This window comes from Taeniopygia guttata, chromosome 3, assembly GCF_048771995.1.
Source record: "Taeniopygia guttata chromosome 3, bTaeGut7.mat, whole genome shotgun sequence".
NCBI lineage: Eukaryota > Metazoa > Chordata > Aves > Passeriformes > Estrildidae > Taeniopygia > Taeniopygia guttata.
Genome location: NC_133027.1, coordinates 71,812,045 through 71,835,002, shown reverse-complemented (window position 1 = coordinate 71,835,002; position 22,958 = coordinate 71,812,045). Strand labels below are relative to the sequence as shown.

Genomic DNA, 22,958 nt, shown 5'->3' with positions numbered 1-22,958 from the left:
CGAGCCCATTGTTCGCTTTCTCCTTAGAGTGACAGGTCACTCATTCCTCATTGTCCAAGCTGCATAGACTGCAACTGATGGAATAGCATTTCCCCCATTGGAAGCAAGGTTGCCTCTGGTCTGCATGCAGGCTGAAAGCATGCTGAACACATTTGTATAGTAATTAGAGCTTATTTTGAGGATGTCCTACTCACACACAAGTATTTCAGTATTTCAGACAGGCCTTGAATTGTTCAAGTATTGAGCCACCCTGAAGCTCCGTGCTAAGCTTTCTGACAGGAAAAGACACAGAAAGAAACATCAAAGGATGGTTGTACCTTTACAAAACCCCATGTATTTCCTAATAAATGAAGACATTGCTAGTCTGAAGGAGCTTTTTGTTTTGTGCTTGTTTTTACTGAATCACCTACTGAGAAACTCAGTTCTTAGCAAACAAAAGGAAGAATCCAGAAGCTGTGTGGTAGAAGACAGTCAGCCTTCAGCACAACCAGCTTAAAGTTGCACTAGTGCTAGAATATACTTCCCGGAGCTCTGGTCTTACACACAGGAGAAACATTGCTCACTGGAAAGAAACACCCTGTCTTGGATTTGGGCGAGGAATATCCATCATCTTGAATAGAATGTCTATGCAGAGGCAGAAACACAGCACTGACAAGAATGCAGATACCTCAGGTTTCCATTAAAAAAAATCTTTCAGCAAATACTACCTATCAAAGTTACGCCTGAGCTAAAAGCAAGACTACAATTTAGTGGTAACAAGAATCTCAGATGACCAGACTACTATTTGCTACTGGACCGCCCTGGGGCCATTTATTTATTCTATTACTAGCAGTTCTTGTCACTCAAATAATCATATATTTTCATATGTTTCAAAATAGGAATCAAAGAAAAAAAGTAATTAGTTTCTAACACTTTAAATTCTGTATAAGCAAGACCCACAGCTTAAATTCAGTCATAACTATCCAAGTTTTGCAGACCTTCTCCCAGGTTTCTGGCCAGGGCTAATACATGGGTTTTCTCAAGGTAAGCTCACAATTGTTTTGTGGGTTCCAAACAGTGGATTTACAAAACATTAAACAGATTGTGAAAATTTCCTATTATTTTAAAGTTCTAGTCTTTGGACATAGAGTCAAAATATTGCTCATGATTACTACTGCTGCACTTCGCATATCCTTCTTTTTGACATGGCACGGTTTTATCTCCTTACTTTCCATAATCACTCCTCAGAATTATTTTAAACACCCTCAGCTGATGTCTAGACACATGGGCACCTGAATTGGTATCGACAGCATATTCAGTAATTTTTACTTTTAAATTTTTTTAAATTACTTTGTTCAGAAAATGCTTATCTGCTCTTTTTTGGCAGCAGCTCAAGCTCTGTCTGTGTTAGCGCACTGTGAATAAATGGCTTCATGGAACAAGACATCTGGGACTCTGCCATGGGAAAGCTGGGGTCGAACTGGTAAGGAAATCTGGTCTGACGACTTGAGGGGGATGTGTGGGAGCCAAGCAGGGCACCTGTCAGCTTCCTGGAGCCACCCTTTGGAAGGGGCTTTGGTGCCAGCAGTGAAAGTCTCTTGGGAGTGTGACTGCCAGGGCATCTCATGAATGGGTAGACAGGGGTGTTTCCTTAACAATGACCTCTACTAGAGTAATTCTGTGATGCTGCATAGAAAGAAGCCTTTAAATAACTGTGGCTAGAGGAGGACAATAAAATATGAAACAAAGGACATAATAAAATTTCCCTTGAGAAGTCAATAAAATAAATGGGATTCCAGCACTAATAGATTTGAAGCCTTCCTGTGATTTCTGAACTAGAAGGCTATGAGTAATTTGGTCTCTTCATTCCATTCCCTGGTCCTGCTACAACCTTTTAGACAGTGCAACAGCCAGAGATGTTGTTTGTCTGTCTGAAAGGAGAATAAAAATAAAACCTAAAAAAACCCCTTTCTATTCACCCCCCCCCCCTTTATTTTTAATTACTTCCATGGCAAAGGTTTTGGAAATCTGTTACTTATTATGGAAATAGGTGGATTGGTTGTTTTACCCATGAGTCAAAAATGTCTCTAGAAAGCTACCACTGTGTAAGACAGCAATTGACTTCAGAGTCTGAAAAACAGCAAAGATCTGCCTTGGCAAGACTGGGTGAAATTGTACCAGCCTTGCTTTCTGTTCTGTAGCCACTGTGGAGATAACACAGCAAAATACTTTGGACCAGCCACTCTATGGCTGGCCAGACCAGACACCTATTGCAGAATTTTTCCTTCTGCCATTGGACTCTCCGTGAAACAGAGTAAAAGCAACATGGTGAAAGAGGGAAATAAAGGAAGTGCAAGGAATCAAAGGAAAGAGAGCTGTGTGCACAAAGAACTGAGATCAAGATTTGTATTTGCTTTTGAGTTGAAAGATATTACAGTCTTTGCTGTAGAAGAAGAAAGATGGGATGAAGAATAACTTGTTTTGGCAATAATTAATGGCTCTGATGGCTTCAAATTGTACAACACAAATTCCTGAGTTTCACTGACAGTATAATGCACATAGCAATTCTCTTTTTTTCCATATGGAAAATTGTTTTCCTAATCAACTGCTCTACATTTAGCTATTTTGCATTACAAATATTCTAAACATTGTCCTACATTACCGGATTTCAGGCACAAAAAAGACGAACTATTTTGAGAATTTCTATCGAATAACACACAGAGGACTTAAATAGCTTCTGTATAAAGCTTTCACATGCCTAAACCAAATAGATTACACTCTCAGGAACAACAACAAAAAAAAAATCCCTTGAAATTATCCCTTATGTTTGTAATAGTGGCCTCAGAAAAAAACTGTACATAACAAAATACAGTACACATTGTGATAAATGTCTCAGTAAGGATCCCTTCCATAAATATATGCATATAAATCTTGATATGTCACTTCTAGGGCAGAAGCAGAACATTTTGTAATTTTTCCATGATTGTTGTTTTTCTCTCTTACAGAAGGAAACATCTGCATCAGCTCATACTTGATTTTGGCTCCTCAGTACCACATAGCATGGTTTGCTATGCTGGGAGGACTTTGTTGATGTTTTAAATTTTTCCATATTGTGGTTTTAATTCAGATCACAAACATATCTTTGAAGTCAATTTCCCAATCACCTCCACTTACCTGGCCTTAGATCATACAGAATGGTCTTAAGAGCACAGAGCCTTCATACAGAGCTAACCTAACATGATTTCAGCCACTAAAAGGCATCCAGTTGTGGAACTGGACAAGGAAGAGCCTGAAAAATCTCCAAACCCTGGGTTAGCAGCACCCTGAATCTTCCTAGTGCTCCAAACTTGTTGCTCATGTAAACATAGTCTTTGCCTTCATGTGTCTAAACCAGGCAATTTTTTTTGAGCACAATGCTTCCAAGAGGATTATTCTTAAAAAACCCCAGTTAATTAAAATGTCCAATTAAGCGTCCTTTATCTATGCCAAAACCATATTATGGTCTCTGATAAATATTGTATTCCCATGTCACCAAAACACTAACAGCCAGACTAAAACTTTTCCCCATGGTGAAGGTTAATTAAGGAAGAACCATGTGCCCCCAACACAAATGCTTTTGTCAGTAAAAGAAATAGGAGCTCTATAGACAAAGCTTTCTGTCGCTTTTGGAAATCAAACATTTTTAGTTGAATGGGAAAAATGGAAAAAAAAACTACTGAAGGTCCTTTTTCTGTATGTAGTTATAACTGCTGGTTTTCAATAATAAAGAACTAAAAGGAATATTGGACTATAAACTCTTACACAAACCTAAGTATCCCTTCAGAGTCAGCTTACCCTCAAGTTCATTTCATTTAACACAGCTTTTTGAAGGTAACAGACCAATCCTCACAGAAATGTGTTCACAGACAGATTGCTCACGTTGTTCAGCACCGGTTATTTGGCAAGGTCTGCAGCCAGATGGGTTTGCTAATGACTTCTGTAAGGTGCTTAAGTCAGAAGCTACTGTAACACATGACTGCCATGTTTAATTATCCTGTTAATACAGCTTAGTAGATATAGTTTGGAATGTAAAAGTCAGAGTTTTTGATGAAAAATACAATACAAAATGATCTTTTAAATTGATTATTTGCCCATATACAACCTTTCCTAAGAAGAGTCTCCTAGAAAAATTGTTACAGCAGTGACAGACATTTGTTCAATTTATAAAGCATTTCTCAGCCAATGTGTACTAACAATGGACATGAAATTTTAGTTGCATGAGTTGAATATATTTTTAATTATTCAACAATTTTCCATAGGTTTGCCTGAATGCATTCAGCAGCCAAGAGGAAACTGGGATAAAACTATGGTCTTGAACTCTTTTTTTTTTCCCCTCAGGGTAACTAAAATGTGTTCATTAGCTTAATTTCATTTTGAAAAGGTGTCCTTTTTTTGGTGTAGACCTTAAGCTCAGTACTGTCCACAAAGCATCTCACATATGCTAACATGCAATCAAATCCTCAGTTGCTGGAAGAAGATGGCATGTTGACTGCTAGAACTAACATATAAGGCAACATGAATAAACTTCTTTTGAACATTTTCTCCAGGATGTGGTTGTCAGTAAAGCAGGATTTTTTTTTTCTCCTAGGCCACTAATCAATGCTTATGAACAGCCCAAACAGTTTTTGTTCAGGCTGGGGAGGGAAGCCACCTCCTGGGTTCTAGGACAGGATGCACCAAAGAAATTAACTGTGATAACGATGGCAATGTCTCCTCAGTAACAAGGGATCCTGGCAGCCCTGAGGGGTTGAACTGCCTCTGGATGGAGAGCCCAGGGACTGAGCTGAACAGAAACCCGAGCTATTACTGGTAACAATGAGTTCAGATAATACAAGATAAAATATTTCAGGTTTAGATTTTTAACATTTATTAAAAAAGCAGGATGTATGTTCATTTCAAATTAAACAGTTAAAAATGTTAAAGCATACAAACAAATCAATTGTGTACTAGCAGCATCCAATTGTTAGAATTTTCTAGAACTCCTCAGTACAGTCTTGGCAAGCTCAAAATATTACAACTTGCAACCAACTGACCTCACCATAGTGCAGATAAAACAAACTTTATAAAAACAACAATTTAAGGTTAAATAAGCTTAAATAAAGGTGTTAAATACAAGACACTTGATCAAAGCCTCTGTACAAAGATAAACAAATTTGGCATTGTACAACTGATTGGCTGGCTCACACCATACATGATTTCAATAATTAAGCAGTATAACTGTTTTGCTGAACATTAACTTACAAAAGTAACTGAAGTTGGGAGTGGGCTAACCCCAGTGAGCCATTTACAAGGCATGTGTATTTTTAGAAAATCAGAACACTGTTTATATTCAGGCACCATTTGTTCCTGCAAATAAATAATCTCTAATGTATCTGCATCCAAACTAGTGTTAAACACGTCAGTGCTAACATTTTATAAACACAGCTCTGTGACTATTCACTATACCTCCATTCTTATTGCTATGACAATGTGGACTGTGGAAATAAAACTACTGTACATACAAAAAAATAGAGCACCTTTTAAACATTAAAGTATATGTCTGGTTATTCTTTTTATCTTACAATACTGAAGCCCAAGCTAATTTAAATTGCTTTAACATCTTCACCAGCGCACCTGAAATGCAGGAACTAAAACCCCAAATATTCCTCTTCAGGCAAGCCCCAGCCAGAGCAACTTCTAAAAATGTCTAAAATGACACTAAGGATTTTTTACATTCATCTGCACACAAACAAGTATCTGCTATTCTCTGCTTTCTTCATATGAATTTAAAGACAGGTTGCCACAGTTCTCCCTCCTTTTCAGATGAATAAAGCTGGACAGAAAATGTAGCAGAAACACCTAAAATGGATTGTGAACACAGTGAAATTATTACTCCGCTAATTCAGAAGATACAGCTGTTACATTGTTCAAATAAGTATTTTGCGGGGCCCCAACCACTAGGATTTTTTGTCTATCGTATTAAAAAACCATTCTGTAAATTTCCTCAGTTGAGCAGCTGCTGTTTGAGACTCTTCCTGAAGTCTCATGTTATCTTGCCTCAGGTGCTGCACCTCTGCTTGGAGAACTGCCTTGTCCTGTTTTTCCTGGTTAACAAAGATACAAGTTGAGCAAAGTCAGTAGTTGTGATGACAATATTTATTTTTGTTGTTAATATTTCTATGCAAGTCATGACAGCTATATTTTGTTGAGCTCCCTAATTTATTCTCACAACTGTTAATTGTAAGTTAATTCCCCAAATATGCTCCAACTACTTCATTCATTCCAAGAAAATACTGCAAGTAAAAAGAAAACTAGATGTTACTTTAATACAAAAATTAAAGGAGTTTTCACCATTTAATAAAAAAAAAATAAAAATCAAGCATTAAAAGCATAAGAATCTTTTAACTATAATAAATCATATGTGAGAGCCCAAGTTGTAAGCAATTGATTTCAAGCATATGTTTAAAGAAGAACAATATCTAATTTCAAAATTTTTCCTTACATGATTATTTTATTATTAAAAGCAGCCTCATTTCTATTATCCTGGCAATATCTCCAGCTCAGAATTTTGACAGCAAATGAAGGACAAATCAAGTTGTTGCTACATGACCAAGGTAGCACAAGGCAACAAGGATGACAAAACTGGGGTGCTAACTACTTAGCAATGGTGCCCTGTCCATATCCTATGTTAAATCCAAAGTACCATAAATGAAAATGAAGTGTTTGCTTTTTTCTGGGGTATGACTATTTGTAGGACTATTGTTCTGGAGTAAAGCCCCATAAATTACATAGCCTGGGGCCAATTTCCTCACCTAACCATTCCCACAGGACCTTCTGTACCTCATGCTCTGATCAACTACTGAGCTCTACAGTCTAGTTTAACTGATTAAGTTCTTTCAAGCCCTTGATGATCTCTCTTTAAAAATAAATCTACTAAAATTGGGGAGTAGTTATGGTGCTAGTGGTATCTTACCTTTCTCAGGTCAGTTTGTAGCTGCCGGAGGATGACTTCCAGCTGGTTTACTTTTCCAGTCAGAGTACTTGGAGCATGTTCCCTGTAAAGTAAATCACTACCTTCACTTTGAGTCAGTGAAAAACATTTTCTCCCCAGCATTAGCAGAGTTACACTGGTAGTAATAGCAAAGGAAACCAATCAGTTAAGGCATAGTTAGGAAAACAGAGACAAAAGCAGCATCAGTAAAAGACTATTAGTAGAACATAAATCCAGTCCTGCGATATCTGAAATACAACACTGCTTCTCATGCAAATCAGGCAGAAGTAGCAATGATTTTAAGAAGTAATGTTTTAGGAATGACTTGCACATACCCACAGTGCAAGTCACACTCAGTGCTCCATGGTGTGCAGGCACATTGTTAGCAAGCTGCTTTCTGATAAGGACTGTACTAATCTCAAGCAAGATGCAGCAGCAATTACTGCAAACCAAAAGAGCTGTAAAGAGTTCTTTTGTCTGCTGTGCAGTAGTGTCATTTTCAGTAAAGGATAAACCTATGGCTTAATGGAGACAAATATTTTGTTTAAAGGTCAAAACACATAAAATATTTCCACAGGTTAATCAAATGCATGACTGAAGAAAAATACTGAGAATAGCTTCTGTTTTCTGAATGACAATGAGCACTGTGGGAGACAGTTTCACATACATTATAGATGCAATTAGCCATCATGTGAGTAATTGTGCCTAAAAGGGAGCAGGTGAAAAGACAGGCTTTACATTCAAAGCTGAATCAGCTGCTTCATGCAATTGCACAAATCTGACAGGTTTGCATGGCTAAAAGGGGAACATCTTTAACAATCTTTTGCAATCCTTACTGATCATTAGCCTTGAGAAAGATATGGACTTAAAAGTCATTGCAATAAATGTGCTTTACCATGTAAGCAAGCTAATTTGTGTAAAATTGGTTCAAATTAAAATGTGATAGTCTAACAAGCAAGAAGACGTTTCCCTCTGTCTCCCATTCCTCCATTCCTACAACTGAAAAGCAAAACTAATCAATGATGGGTTTTCTTTTAAAGCATGATGGTGGACACATTATACTGCTGAATCTATAACTAGAATGATCTTTAAATTAACAAGCATACTCCTTAGAGCAGGATAGGTGGAGAGTTGGGGGGAGAAAAAAGGAATCAGTTCTCTCACAGCATTGGAAAGAATTTGAAGAATTGGGTAGTTTGGCATAAATTCTGCAGTCCTCTGTTATAGATTCTCTTGATTAATTCAGCTCCGTATAAAAGAAAAACTACGGGTTTGCAAATAGCAAATAGTTCCAAAGATAGGATAGACCCTTTTCCAAGGTTTGAGATATTTGCTGCCGATCAGGTTATTGCATCCTACAGAGCTGAGCTCCTGTTACTTGTTCTATTAAAATGAAAACAGAAATAAATGTAACAGAAATTTTTATTGTAAAGGAGGAACACAGTGAGAAATTTGATTATCTGAAACTCTGTATCTAACCTTGATCTGTGTTACAGACCTATTGCAGTGAGAGAGAAGTTGATTTGAAGAAGCAAAATTTTTGATAATTAAAGAAATTGTAAGTCAAGGCAACAAGTCTGCCATACATGCATACAGGCAATTTGACATGCAACATTAAGAGAAAATCTTTCCTTAAAACACTTTTGTGAGAAATATGCTTCAATTCTGACATACCCCACATCCTCAAGAAAATCTTTTCCATCTGGGGGACTCTCATCCAAAGGCAACTCCTGTGTTCCTTCCAAGCCCTGAACTTGCTGCATATCATTCAAGGTGCAAAAAGATGCTACTCTTTGATCTGTAAAAAAGTAACATAAGGATACCTCTAAAACTGGACAAAATAAAAGGCTATATTATAGCCATTATCCTGGTTCAGTTAGCGAAATGGATGTAGGCTTCTACATCTCAGCTTTGAAGATAATCAGCAGATGTATGCACCAACTAGTTGGCTTCCCCACACCTGCATCCAAAGGCAACCCCAAAGCAATTTTTCTATGTCTATCATCAGTAAGACGGTTTTGTCTGGACCACTTAATGTTGATATGAACAGTAAATTGGTCTTGATGAAATATGCAGAAAACCATTACAGAATTCAGGGCCACAACCAACGGCAGTAATAATTCAGCAAAAAGGTTTGCATTTTTCCCATGGACTTAAAGCCCTCTGATTCCTCAGAAATCTTCATGGCTCATTTCATACTGCTTTACTCTCTCAAGCATTTGCAGAAGCAGATGGTAATCTGCATACTTGAAAACCAAAAAATTCATACTATTTTTATAAATTGAGTTTTTATTAGAGGTATTACTAAAGCACTCTATTATCTGTATTGAATTTCACTAGAACATAATCTAACGAGCACAGATGCAATTACCTATGGATATACAGTGTGGTTGCCAAAATACATCAGTCACCACATAAGAGAAGTATGCCATGCAGATCATCATTGCACAGGAGTAAATGATGCATTCATTAGGATTTATTTTTTTCTTCTTTTAAAAAAACCAAAAAAACCCCCAAAACAACAACCAACCAAAATCCATATTCTGTGGAGATTGATTTAGTTTATTTCTGCCAAACAAAATCCATGTCTATAGGCTTGTATGAATTCTGGTGAGAACATGCCTGCCTTGCCCTTTCTCCCCTTGCTCTACCACCCCACCAGGCCCAAAGCTTGCATTATCATGCAAACGTGCAAACATAGGAAGTATTAAAAAAAGTTTACAAAAGGCAAAAGTCATCAATCCCAGACCATCACCTAGAAACGGCGTCTGATGACAGAACGGCCCAAATTCTTCATCTGAGTCAAAACCTGGAATAAGATTTAGAATATTCCTATAAACAAGACAGTCCATCTCCACTGGAGCAGCTGTGGCCCTTGCTGCAGTGCACACAGTGGGATGTTCCCTGTGCAATTCCTGCTGGTGCTCACTCCCAGCCTTGCCAGGCCATGTCTACACAACACCAACATTACAGTAAACACCAAGTGCCATGCCCCACGTCTCAAATAGCAACACCAAGTACTGTGACACAGCATGGCAACTTGGCAGGCTACATAGGACAACAATCCTTCAAACTCTTAAGGACATAAACAGTGAAGACAGGCTAGATCTCTTCAAATAGGAAGGACAAGTTGTACCAAACGAAAATAGGAAATCACTAAAAAGCTCTTTGTTGGTTTTAAAAAATCCCTTCAACATAGCATAGATCACCAATTCATTCTATAATACAATGAACAAAAGTTGCATTTCTGATTTTGTCTGGTTTCAAAGATTGCAGCACATTTCCACTGCTTTTAGCCTATTTCTGACTACTCAGCAAATATGAACATGACTATTCCATATGTGCTGACAGTAAGGTAAGAACATAATTTTAAATACATAATCAATTACATCATTTGCAGATTTGAAACCTAAGATAAATAGATTTACTTTGTACAGATAAATACAATTTAGTTTCCCAGATCAAACACAGTAAGTACATAGCCCAGAAACAAGACAGTGTAAACCAGCAGTCTGAAGTACACAGATAATTGATTTCATCTTCATACTATTAACATTTTCATTACAAAAACTAGTTTTTATAAAGAAAAATAAAGTGTACTTCTAGGTACAATGCTGTAGACCTAGATTCTACTTCTTACAAATAAAAGGGACCCTTCCTATTCAATCAAAACAAAATATACATACATGCAGAAAAAAATACATGTAAATCTCAGAACTCTTATTTTTAACTGAGATGTCCCTGCCAAACTTGAAAGAGAGTCCACCCATAGAAAAGCATTTGCAAAAAAATATATTGGTCTTTATATCAAAAGTTAAATAATTGACTTAGCAAGACCAAAGACGAGACAAAAATTCATGTTTACATTTACAGTAAAAGAGTCATAGCTCTAGTCACTAAGACTTTGAATTTGTATTTTCATTGCTCCAGACCACCAACAGAGGCCAGAAAAAACTCCAGGCAATTTTGATGTACTGGAAGCAGAAAAAGATAAAATGAGTATAGTGCATGAAGTCACTCTCTCATTGTTAAGGTAAAGTCTACCCACAAACATATACTGACATATGCATTGGAGCAAAAAGAGTTACACGTGCATGCCCTAGAAATCACCAAATGTTAACTAAATATTGTCATTTTTACTTTTCTAGCAGTTTAACACACTACTTTGGCTAAAATATTATCTGTCATGCTAAATGATCCACTTCTTTCTTATTTTATTATGTGTAGCATTACATTTAGGTATTAAGATTTTAAATCAAAGTATTAAAATAACATTAATTATAATAGCACAGATGTTTCTACAAAGATAAATTTGCATTAAGAAACACTGCATTTTGATTGGCACCAGTAGACATTCATAAAAATCACCTGGAAAAAAATCAGGAGCTGAAACCACCAATTTTAATGAACAAGGACGTCAGAAGGACTGTCTTAGGCTTTCAATGCTCACAATATGACTTATCAAACACTAAACAGCTTTTTGAAAGCATAATAAAGTTTGAAGTAGAACAAATAGTACAAAGTTCTATTCATAGCAATATTCAATATATTTGTGTCAGTTGTCTTTTATAATTACAGTAGCAGGTATGGACATCTAAAAATGCTTCTCTTTTTTGTAACCAAAACATGGAAAAGATCTAAAGATATAAAAAGTCATCAGCAACATAACATATATGTTGAATGCCAGTCCTTCTTCCCTAACTTGAAGATGTATTGGAAGGATAACACAAAGAGAGAATTAAAAAATTAATTCTCTTATTTTCCCTTAGTCTTTTCTGGGATTTCTCCTTTTTTAAATTTGGCTTTCCGACTTATTCTAGAAACCCCCATATCTTTATCTTTACTCAGTTGAGCATCCTTTCTTTCTTTTTGGTTCTTTAACTTCTTCTTTTTCACCACAACTGCCCTCCCTCTTTTGCCATAAAATCACATACAGTCCTATCTATTTTTTATTGCTTGCTTCAGGGATGTATACAGAAACATTACAACAGAGTATTTCTATCATGTGAACTGCTCCCTGGTTACATCTCTCTGCATTTCCCAACAAAATAAGAGACGGGATCTGGAATTAACCTATCCATGTATGACAGAAATGTGAGAATTCCCCTTGCTACTGACTGGACTGATGTTAGCATGCATGCAAAATATCATCTCTGGAGAAATATCAGAGTCAAAACCATGTATTGCAAAGGAAGGAGCGCAGAGTGCTAAAATAATGGTCCACTGTGCTGCAGCTTATGGGCGCTGACCCTCCACAGAGGCAGCTGAAGCAAAAACCCTTCCCTGATGCAGCTTGTGGAGTTCATGCATGCACAGCTGTCCATTACACTGTGAAGACCATCTTAGGAATAAAAGATTTTCAGAAAAAGTTTGAAGTAAATATTCAACTTTGCACAAAGTTTCTTGTCAAGCAAATATTCACATGCATATATGTGTAATTGATATGCAACACATTCCTTTCCAATGATCTTTTATGACATGCCTATCAGTTATTAATTTTAAAATGACTTTCAAATTGAAAGATATAGGATGAAGTTGAATAAGGTTTAAAAATTCCATTCTTTGCAAAAGTTTCTAGTTGCAGCACTACGAATTTAGTCAAAACATTGTATAAATCTTCTAACATATACAAAGATGTCTCTACTGTAGAGTCCTAACAGAAAATAATTATATTCCTTCATACAAAAATAGATTATTATTTACTACTCACATTCTTACAATATTTCAAAAAACATCTAATAAATAGCTTCTATCTTACAACTCAGACCATCAGTTCTTCAGCATTATCTACAGATATATCTAAGTTATTTGCAATTAAAACCCAACAAGTTAATACCCTTCCTCCCTAGGATACAGCACTGTGGGTTAGCTGTATTGCACTACCTCTCATTCTCAAATTCAAATGTAATTATACTTACATAACACTTACCAAAGTGAAATTATTTTAATCATGATACTAGGTAGTAAAAAGAATGAAAATCTATTACTTTTCAAAGAAAGCTAAAAATAGAGGAGCATAGCAGGTACAGAATGATCTTTCACTCAGCTGAACTCAACATTTTTATTAGCATTTAAAAATATTCTTCAAGTACAAAGTTACAGAGCTAGTCACTTACTGATGCAAACCTTTTTTCAGTAGTTTAAGATGTCAGTAACAAATAGTAGGATGTTCCCTGAGCAATCAAACATAGGAATCCATGGGAAGAGCTGTCAAGATTCTCAGTGTCACAGCATTTCCTGCCAGCTACCACAGCCATGCTTGAGTAGTATTGAATAGTAATGAATGAACAGCAGGTCAAGGAATAATACAGTTCTTCAAATTCCTAATAATTGCTGTTGGTTTAGGTTTTCACAACGCCATTTAAATTAGTGTAACAAGCAATTCTGAAAAGCTTTAGTCAAAGCGAACATTAATCACTACTCTGGGAAGGAATCAGGAATCAGAAAACTGATTTCCATGGTTTAGAAAAGTAAAAAGATCGAAGTCACTAACTTCACAGACAGTTTTCACAAAGTTACGACCTGTATCTTATACAACAATGACTGTGGTAATGTCATCCTTATTTACAGATTACATTCAGGAACGCAAGCAACACCAGTTAATAAATGTCAGACATTTTAGGACAGCACTAAGAAAACACCTCTCAAACAACAAAACACAAACACTCAAATGTGTATATTCATATAAACACTCAAACCAACATCTATTTTCTCTGTTTAGACATTAAGTGTAGGTTTAGCTCACAGAGGTGGATGAGACTTTTTCTTGGTTAATCTGGTTCCATAATTTAATAAAGCAAACCTGGTCTATATCCTGCACCCCAAATCCTGCTGCTGGAAATACACTGTACATTTCTCCTGGTCTTCAAGAGCTTATGAAAACTGAGATGGACCACAACACCATTTGGACTACATATGCCAGTTTATAAACACAACACAACAAACTCTGTGTTACTCCCAGTTTCATTTTAAACATCTAACTTAAATGTTTTGAATCTCTCTTTCAAAGATCTGATGTTGCAATTGATTACAGAAGAAACTTAGGCACTAAAGTGGAAGAATTGCATCTAAAATGGATATATAGAGTATCATAAAGACCCCAAATTTTCAGTGACAATCTCCCACACTGAGAATGGATACTGCCAAAAGAACTAAAGGGCTACAGAGGCAAACACTGGATTTTTGTAATTCAAAATGTGGCTAAACAATATATATTAAAAAAAAAAAAAGTGTACTGAACATTGATCTTTATTCAAATTTTCCTGTTACCTTCAAACGCTCGTGCAGCATCTACCAGGTGAGACCAGTCTAGCCCTGTGGCAGTGTCTGGCAGGGGCATCAGGCCAGGATCATTGAATTTGGCTTTATCAGATAAGGACCCATCTGAGAACCAGAATTCATCTAAACAATAAACACAATAATTAGTCTTCCTATAACAATTATGTACAATTAATTTTGAAGCTACTATAATGATCTGTAAAAAATGTATAAGCAAAAAGCCCTTATCTTCATTTCCCTTGTGTTTATCTTTTCCTGTTTAATACTCAGTATGGGTGGAACAATCTCTAAATGTTGGCAAAGATGGCAAAGTTTTAAGGGGTATTTTTTTGATGCCACTGCACATGGTGTGTTGCTCACATTTTCACATGAACACTGTGTGAGTAGGCAACATCCATTCTAAAGCACAGCATATTAAACCTGAGCACTGAGCCAAAAAGTTGCTAGATACACCAAGTTATATTTGTGAAGCAATATGAAAGATATTTACATGCAGAATTTTTACTCTGAAAATTAAAATATTCCTGTTCCATAAGAAATTAAAAAAACAAAAACAAAAACACCTGCTTTTCTTTTAATGCATTTGTAAATTCTCGCCTATATCCAAATCTCCCTTTCACATTGAAAACATTATCCTATTAGTTTAACATCTGTAGCTGTATCTCTGAGGATGTAAGACTTGGATGAGATTTCAGAGTGAGCCGTAGCACACTGTAAAAGGTACACAGACCATATATTAAATGAAATGTATACACAATAAACTGTTCAAACAAACCTTTCAATTATGCACACTCTAGAATATACTACAAATACATATGTTAGTAGAGGAGATACTAAAGTCCATAGTTTTCTTTAATATCTTTACATGTTCCTAATTTGTCCATACTAATCTTCACTCTGATCAATGTAAATATGTTAAAAAGAATACTGAATAGACACACAGAGGTTCTTAAAACTGATCATAAACAAAAAATATTATTTGCAACATTACATCTTAACCATAAAGCCAGCAGTGGAATATAATAATTTCATCACATAGTATAGTCAGACAAAGAGAATTTTTGCTCCAAACATATCTACTCGAATGAAACAAAAAAGTCAAAAGCGTAATTTTTCCTCAAATATTTCAGGAGGAAATTTCCTGAATTTCACTGGAATCTAGTCATTCCAGTAATTTAAACTGTAATACCTAGGATGAGTATTTTTTTTCAGGAAAAGACCAAACACAAAAAACAATGAAGGAAGGAATGCATTCATACAAATGGAAGATAAATTATTGTTTAAGGAAATGGCATGCTGTCATTGTGCTGATATTAATGTCCATCTGACTTAAAGATTCTGGCCTAAATATCCAAAGAGAGTGGGCTGTTACAAAGCATTCCACTGCACAGATCGAAGCATATGATATGCTCTATTTGCAGAAAACTTGCTTAAAAATAAGACAAAATATGAGGAAAAATAAAGTGAAGGAGGCTTAGAATCCTCTGCCAAAAATTAGGACATCCTGTAGAAGAGGTAGAAATTCTGTTTACTGTGGAATTTATCTTGTTCTACACTTTTATGAAAGCTGCAGTATTGTTACATTACACTTGGAAGTGGTTTGAGAAAACTGTAGAAATGTCCTCAATACCTACTCTTAGTATGTAAAAGTGGATGTTATATGAAATGGAAAATATAATATAGACATGTATTCTACTCATATATCTGTACTAAGATTTTATTTTCAGTTCTGTATAAACATACATAAAGCCTTACCTAAGGCTACCTTTGTGCAAATACATTGAAAGCCGAGAGTCAGAGTAGTCTCTGAACTTCTGTATATGACTTGGGAATGGTAAGAAACTTATTTGTGCAAGTACAAATATTTCATACATCCCTGTTGTGGAAAATAGACAGAATACCTTATTTGAAAGACTGGCAAGCCAGCTTTTGGTTCTAGACCAGCAGGCAGGCCCTAAGGGACAGCCCTTGCTTTTGTGTGATCAGCCTGGAGAGGCTGATTGTGAAAGCTGTCAGAAAGAAGCCTGCTCCCAGCGCGATGCTGCCAGCTCTCCAAATTAAAGTGTAGGAGTGATATATTCACCAGTAGTCATCCTTCATTATGCATTGTCTCTGTGAGAACCTCAGTTCACCTTAGGGTGGATCCTATTCAGTCCTGCATAAGCCCTGACAGAGCCTGCCAGAGTAGAGATTTGAATATTGATAGCTCTGAAAATGCAAGTGTTCCTGCTGATGGCTGAAAGTGTAAGTGGAATAACTGAACAGGCATGAGTATGCCACCACAGAATAATTCATTTTCAAGACATAAATTGTGTTCTTCTGCAATGGGGGAGCAGAAAGAGGGGAAGAAGAAAAAGAATAAAAATACCAAACATGAGCTCTAATGATACAGGCCTTTGTGCCTTTGAATTTCAGAGAATATTGTTTGCTTTCCAGGAATGCTCTAGGTAAGAAGAATTATTTCTAGCCTCCTGTATTTGCATTTCTTCCCTGCTCCTCTTACTTTCCTGTTGCCTTACTCTGTTTGTGTAGGACTGCCACATCAGCAGCTGTTGCCTCATTCCCTTTTTGATTTGTGCAAAGGTGGCAAGTGATTAAGCATGCCTACCTCTGTGTGTCCAGAAGGACATGCCTAATCTAGTAGGCAACTACTTCACTGTGCATTAGATTGACTTTTGAAGCAACACAATTTCCTTTGAGGAAACATTTTCAGTGTTATCTTCAGATTTAAAGATTATTTTATTTGTTGTACTTCTCTTGGTATAAATTTATTAATCTTGTAGTTTCTGGTCTTTTCAGTTGTGTCAATTCCTACACTTAGGAAATTTATTTCTTTTTATTACTGATGCATAAAAGTATAAAGCATTATCAAGAGTCCCTATTTTCACCAAAATTAAGTGGTCAGTTCAGTTTCCAATACAGCTCGTGAAACTGGTGGTTATTGGTCCCACATACAGCCATATTCAAAAAGTAACTAATTATGCAGAAAGAAGATTCACCTGACTTAACCTATTTTACTTCCAAGACAATTATCCTGCTTCAGTTGGAACTGCTACTTTTGTGCAGAGATTGTAGATCATGAAAAAATTATCTGCTAAGTACTCCTTGCTTCAAACTAGACATGTCATTTAACAAGTAAATTCTCTCCAAAGCAGCTGCAGGTGAAGAAATATATCAAATCTCACGCAAATGTAAATCCCACACTCTGTGGAATGTCTGTTTTTCTTTCCTGCAATCAATAATTATATCTCTATAGTCCTCTTAGGCAACAACTTCTGCCTGCTGAACCCTTCCCTTCTTTGGTATTGCCTAGGGTTGCCCTGCTTCAAGGATGCCAGCCTGCTCATAGGCTCTCATGCACATGTGCTTTTGATAAGCACTTTTTCCTTCCCTTCTCTTACTGAAGATAGCCTCATGTTCTAATAATGTGAACCCTTCACTGTGTGAGAACAGGTAACACCAAACAGATTCACCTTTGGTTGTGTGAATTAATCAACAGCCTTTATCAGCTTGCTGACAAACTGATTTCCAAACAGCTACCATTGCACATCACCAATATACAGTGATGCTCCTTCATTTTAACATTGCTTCTTGTCAACAAGTTTAGTTTTGGATTGAAGCTAACACGGGTAGTTAAGGCAGTTTGAAGATAAGACTTTCATCTATGAACATAGTTGTAGGGACAGTTCCTACACTTCTGGCAGCCTTTTCCCTATGCCATGTATAACTTTCAGAATTTGTCAGTATATCATTGTGAAATATTTCCTTCCTCTTCACTGCAACTATCCTGCACTTTGCTCCTTTCCTCACAGCACAGACACATCCTGCCAGTTTATAACTTTAAGGCATTTTCTTTCTCCTCTCTTTTTGTGCTTCATGATAGAATGGACCATGGTGCCTGATATGTAAATCAGATTGTCTCCACGTGTCTCCCTGGGTTCCCCAATTATGTTATTACACTAGTTCAGTATCAGTGATTCTCATTGTTTTAATTCTTTCCCACTCATTCACCTGCCATGAATTTACAAGAAGGGCATAGATTTCTACCTGCAACTGCATTTAGAATCACTCAGTATGAACAGCACCATCTCAGTCAGAGAATCCTTAATGTCCCCAAGGTAAAGTTCCAGAGTTCTTACTTACACAAATTCTCCCTTCTTGTTTAAGTTAAAAATAAGATAAAATTAAATGACTATTTCTACATTTGTGTACTGTTTGAAATCAACAGCACTGGATTGTCAGACTTGGCAATTCAGGCTTTATGAAAGCAACTCTTTTTCATGTCACTTCCCTTGTGATAAAAAATAATTAAAAAGTCCTATAGCTTCACTTTTCCCATCATCTTCTTACAGTCAGAGGAAGTTTCTATTTCTTTATTTGTGTGGTCATTTTGTCTCATAATTTTGATTTCTCAGTCAGCTGAAAGCCTTCAGGGCCACCTATTACTCTTTGGTTTTGGTGCTGCCTTGCTTACCTATTAATCACACTTTTTTCCTTGCTAGAGGGGTCTCATGAGATTTGGTGTTGCCACAGTATTTCATGCTGAATAATGTGCAAGAATATACCTTTCTAAAATTGATTTCAGCCAAAATCACGCTATTTCCACTGATACCTATAAACATTAAATATCACTAAAATTAAAATGCTTTGAGATCATACACAAAAGACATTACTATGACAAGATATGAATCCTGATATCTGAAACTACAACTTATGTTAAAATTATAAATGAAAAAGAAACCCCTCACATCACTGATGTAGAATGCAAATACCTACTAGGCACTGACTACATAAAACCTTCCTAAAAAGAGACAAAGTTAGTTTCTCATATGGAGATACTGACTAACCTTATTTTTGAAACATAGATGGGCAAGCCATGATGTGGTTTTTTTATGAAGTTATTTCAGATAACCAATTAAATCATCCCTGAAACAAACACCACAAAATATTCTATATAGCTGGCATTGATAAGCACTTTTAAAACACAGAACCAGAAAATAGAGGTTGCGTATGAAAACAGCACGAATTGTCTTGGATCAGTTTTTGACTGACAGGATATTGATTTCATGGGGTTTTTTCTAGTTATATATATGCATATATATAACTTTCTGTATCTAAGAAGCAGCAAGAATGAAATATTAGGTGTCTAAGACAGAACTAATACAAAATTCACTAAACTATCACTGCTGGAGGAGCAGCATAAATCTTGGATGTACACAGTTAATTGCCTTGTGCCAATCTCGTGAAGAAAAGCAAGCTGAAGGTTTGAACTCATGGCATATTTACAAGCACAAAAAAGGCTCTAAAAAACATGGCCTTACATAGAAAAAAAAAAAAAAGAAAATACAATCAGGATGCCTAACTGTGTACTATACAGCTCCCTCATAGACTAACAAAGTCTACTGAATTAATTTCCAGTGAAAGAAAATGGATCTCCACTTGCTATCCATACAAGAATAGGATCCTCTCAAATCATGCATTCCATTCTGAGGCAGGAATTTGGCACTTGTCTGAGATACCAATTTAAAATAAACCAGTGGTTAGTAACCAAAACTTAGTCTCATGGTTGAGGCCACTCTAACTAGAAAAGTGTTTTGTATGTAAAGCTTATTTCTCAAAGCTCGGAGATGACTGCTAGTTCCTGAAGGACATGATGAATGACAGAGCCCTTTTTGTTGCTATTTCTTTTAAATAATCTGGCTGCATTCTCCCTGGACATCGGCCTAAAATGTCCTTAATGCTTTCAAGAAATTCACCTACAGCTTCTTAACTATGGACTTCACAGTCCATTTTTTAAATTGCAGAAAGCTGTGATGCAAAATTAGAGTAGCTAAAGAAAACACTTTTTTTTTTCAGATTACTTGTCAACTCCAGGTATCCACTATATGTCAGCCTAAACTAACTGAGAAGCATATAAATTCAGCATTTTTGAAAAAAGAATTCACGCTCATTAAGTAAAAAAAAATAGACATTTAACTTAAATATACATATCTGTCTCTGTAGATTTGGGCTTTTCATTCAATTTTTTTTTTTAATTACTACAAATGTCATAGCTCATCCTGGAATTATTGCAAGCTAAGCAGATAATAAAAAATTCACAAGTAAAAAAACCACATTCATAAAATAGTTTTAACTTAGCACCCCAGACTACTCTTCTGCTGCCATTAAAAATGAAATGTCATTTGTAAAGGTTTTACTAATATGTTAAAAAAAAGTGCCAGCAAATTCAATTTGGAAATAGAAGTCAAAGTCAACATTTATTGCACATTTCCTTTTAAAATGTTACTAAAAGGATTATATAAACAAATATATTTGTGACTATATATTTCAAATATATTTGTGAATATTTCAACAATTTTAATGCACATAAAATTAAAAAAAATCACCAAACAACAAAAAACAGGCCAGCTTGGCTTAATTAGGTCACCACTGGAAAATAAAATAACTAAAAGTATCTTCAGACAAAGGTTTTTTACCTATCAGTGGTCTCATGAAAATTCTTTGAGAAGTAAAGTCAATGTTGTCTCAAAACATCATAAATATGAATTGAAATAATGGCAAGCATGAGCATGTACCACTGACCAAATATTTTTTACTAGGGTAACTAGGGCAGTGACTTGACATTTCTTAATTTCACTTTAAAAGTAAAATCTCACTTAATACTTGGTGATTCTTTTTAGTTTACTACAAAGATTCCAAACTCAGCAACGACAGTGACAATGACTTACTTCTCAGATTTCCCATTCCAGGAGTCAGGCTCATTCTGGGCGGCAGCGTGCTGTGATATGGTGGAGTGGTGCTGAACAAGATGTCATTTGGCAAGGCCTGGTCTATCATGGAGCTTCGAGAGCTGGCATAGGAAGATCCCCTTCGATTGCTACATATGCTTTCATCAGAGAGGGTGCGGTACAGCGTCCTCCGTGGGGAAAGGTTTCCATAAAATGAAAACTAAAAAAAAAAACAGGAACACGTATTGCTGGTTGAAATGATTCATACAATCATATGCTCATTATCAGTTCTTGGGAGTGTTTTTCTGGACAGGCACTCTGGAATTCTTGAACCAATACAGAAGACAAGAGATTTCTTCTGCCATATCAGATCTACTGGGGCCTCAAAAGAGTTACTGAATTAAATATTCAGATTTCCTCTCAATATTTTGGAACATATCACCCTGAATTAATCAGATACCATGCAGTTTTAGCAACGATGAAATGTTAAATGAAAACTTCATAGCCTTATGACAGGAACGTTTTACAGAAATGTATATAAGGTTACCAACTCTGGCAAACATGTATGCAAGACTATACACAGAACTGTTTGATTTTAATTTGAAATGACCATGCTTTACTGTTAAACATTCTGAACTGATATATGCTGCCACATAATTCATTGGATGATAAAAATTACTTGAGACTCTGCATCTCTCTGGATATCACATAACAGGCTTAGAAAAGAGGGTAACAGGGATCAGTGAAAACTGCTTACGCATTTCAAAAAGTTACTTCAACCACAACCCAAATATCTACAGTAAAACAAGATGCTCCTGTATTGTAAAGCTGGACCATTCCACTTTGTAAGTCATTTCTCAGCACTGCAAACACAGTTTTCAGTGCACCTACAAAACACAGTTAATGCCTTAATTATTTTACTGCTTTGTCCTGCATAAAACAATTACATGTTCCTTTGTAATGAATTGTGCATTCCATATTCTCTGTGCAGAACAAATGCTTAAGAGAAATAGCTTTTGCAAACACTGAATATAGCATAGACTCCCACATATTCAGAAAATTAATTTCTGACTTCACTGTCAAAGGTAACTGGCTCACCAATAACAAGGTACTACCCTCCATGCAGGCACAGCCACAGACTGTACACTGCCATCTCCCAGTGGCTGGGGCTCCTTGTGGGTCAGGGCCCATGGTCTCACTTCCTTATTAACTTCTGTTTAGTGCCTTGGAGAGGAAGGGGATAGCAGTCATTTATCTCAGCCACACCTCCCCTCTCTTTCTTGATTCTTATTTAAGCAGCCAGAAACACTGGCAGTTCTTGGAACCTTCACAAAACCCCTCCAATTATTGTATCAATCATAAATCATAAAAACCTCTAGGACATGGCCCACAAAAATTCAAGCATATATAATGCACACTTAACATACCTAATATTATAAAACATATATGATCTGAATTTTAAATTCAACTCTGCACTTAAAAGTTTCTCATATGTTACTTTTGTTCAGACACGATGATTATGCTATTTAGCATATTGTATAAACACAGTGGGTTAAGAGAGCATTGACTTAATATGGAAGTGTAACAAATATCTCAAGTAATTTAATTGCTTTGTTCTTTATTCCACATTAAGCATAGCATTCAGAACCATTTACTTTGGGGAGCAGCAAATTTTAAGATCACTATCCACTTACTGTGAGCTATTAAGCATCACCAGCTGTCTTCATACTCTAAAGATTAGATCCAGGCTCTCCAGGAACACTGACAATTATGCCTTCTGAGAAGCTGCCACTGATACCTACATGAAACTGACTTGGATTTCTAGCAGAATCGTTGGTACTATTACAGGGCAGAGGAAAGTGGGCTTCATGTGTTTTAATATCACACAAGATGTACAAATTAAGGCATCCTTACTTGAAAATGCCACTTTTAACCTTTCAAATTATAATGAAGTTGCTCAACCT

At 36.1% G+C, this 22,958-nt stretch overlaps 1 protein-coding gene across 11 annotated transcripts in view; it reads right to left on the bottom strand.

The window, feature by feature from the left end:
• Positions 1-4,861: 4,861 nt before the first annotated feature.
• The window catches only part of SIPA1L2 (signal induced proliferation associated 1 like 2), a 122,953-nt gene continuing 104,856 nt past the window's right edge, over positions 4,862-22,958 (bottom strand). For 7 of the 11 annotated variants that reach the window (XM_072927119.1, XM_030268282.4, XM_030268285.4 and 4 more), the window contains 6 exons: positions 20,995-21,214; positions 14,258-14,389; positions 9,744-9,797; positions 8,663-8,786; positions 6,971-7,052; positions 4,862-6,101 (listed from right to left, as the gene is read on the bottom strand). In XM_072927119.1, the coding sequence (XP_072783220.1) occupies positions 5,955-6,101; positions 6,971-7,052; positions 8,663-8,786; positions 9,744-9,797; positions 14,258-14,389; positions 20,995-21,214 (759 nt within the window). In that variant the 3' untranslated portion in view covers positions 4,862-5,954. The remainder of the gene's footprint in view (positions 6,102-6,970; positions 7,053-8,662; positions 8,787-9,743; positions 9,798-14,257; positions 14,390-20,994; positions 21,215-22,958) is intronic. The other 4 variants (XM_030268284.4, XM_030268288.4, XM_030268289.4 and 1 more) reach the window with 3 other exon arrangements.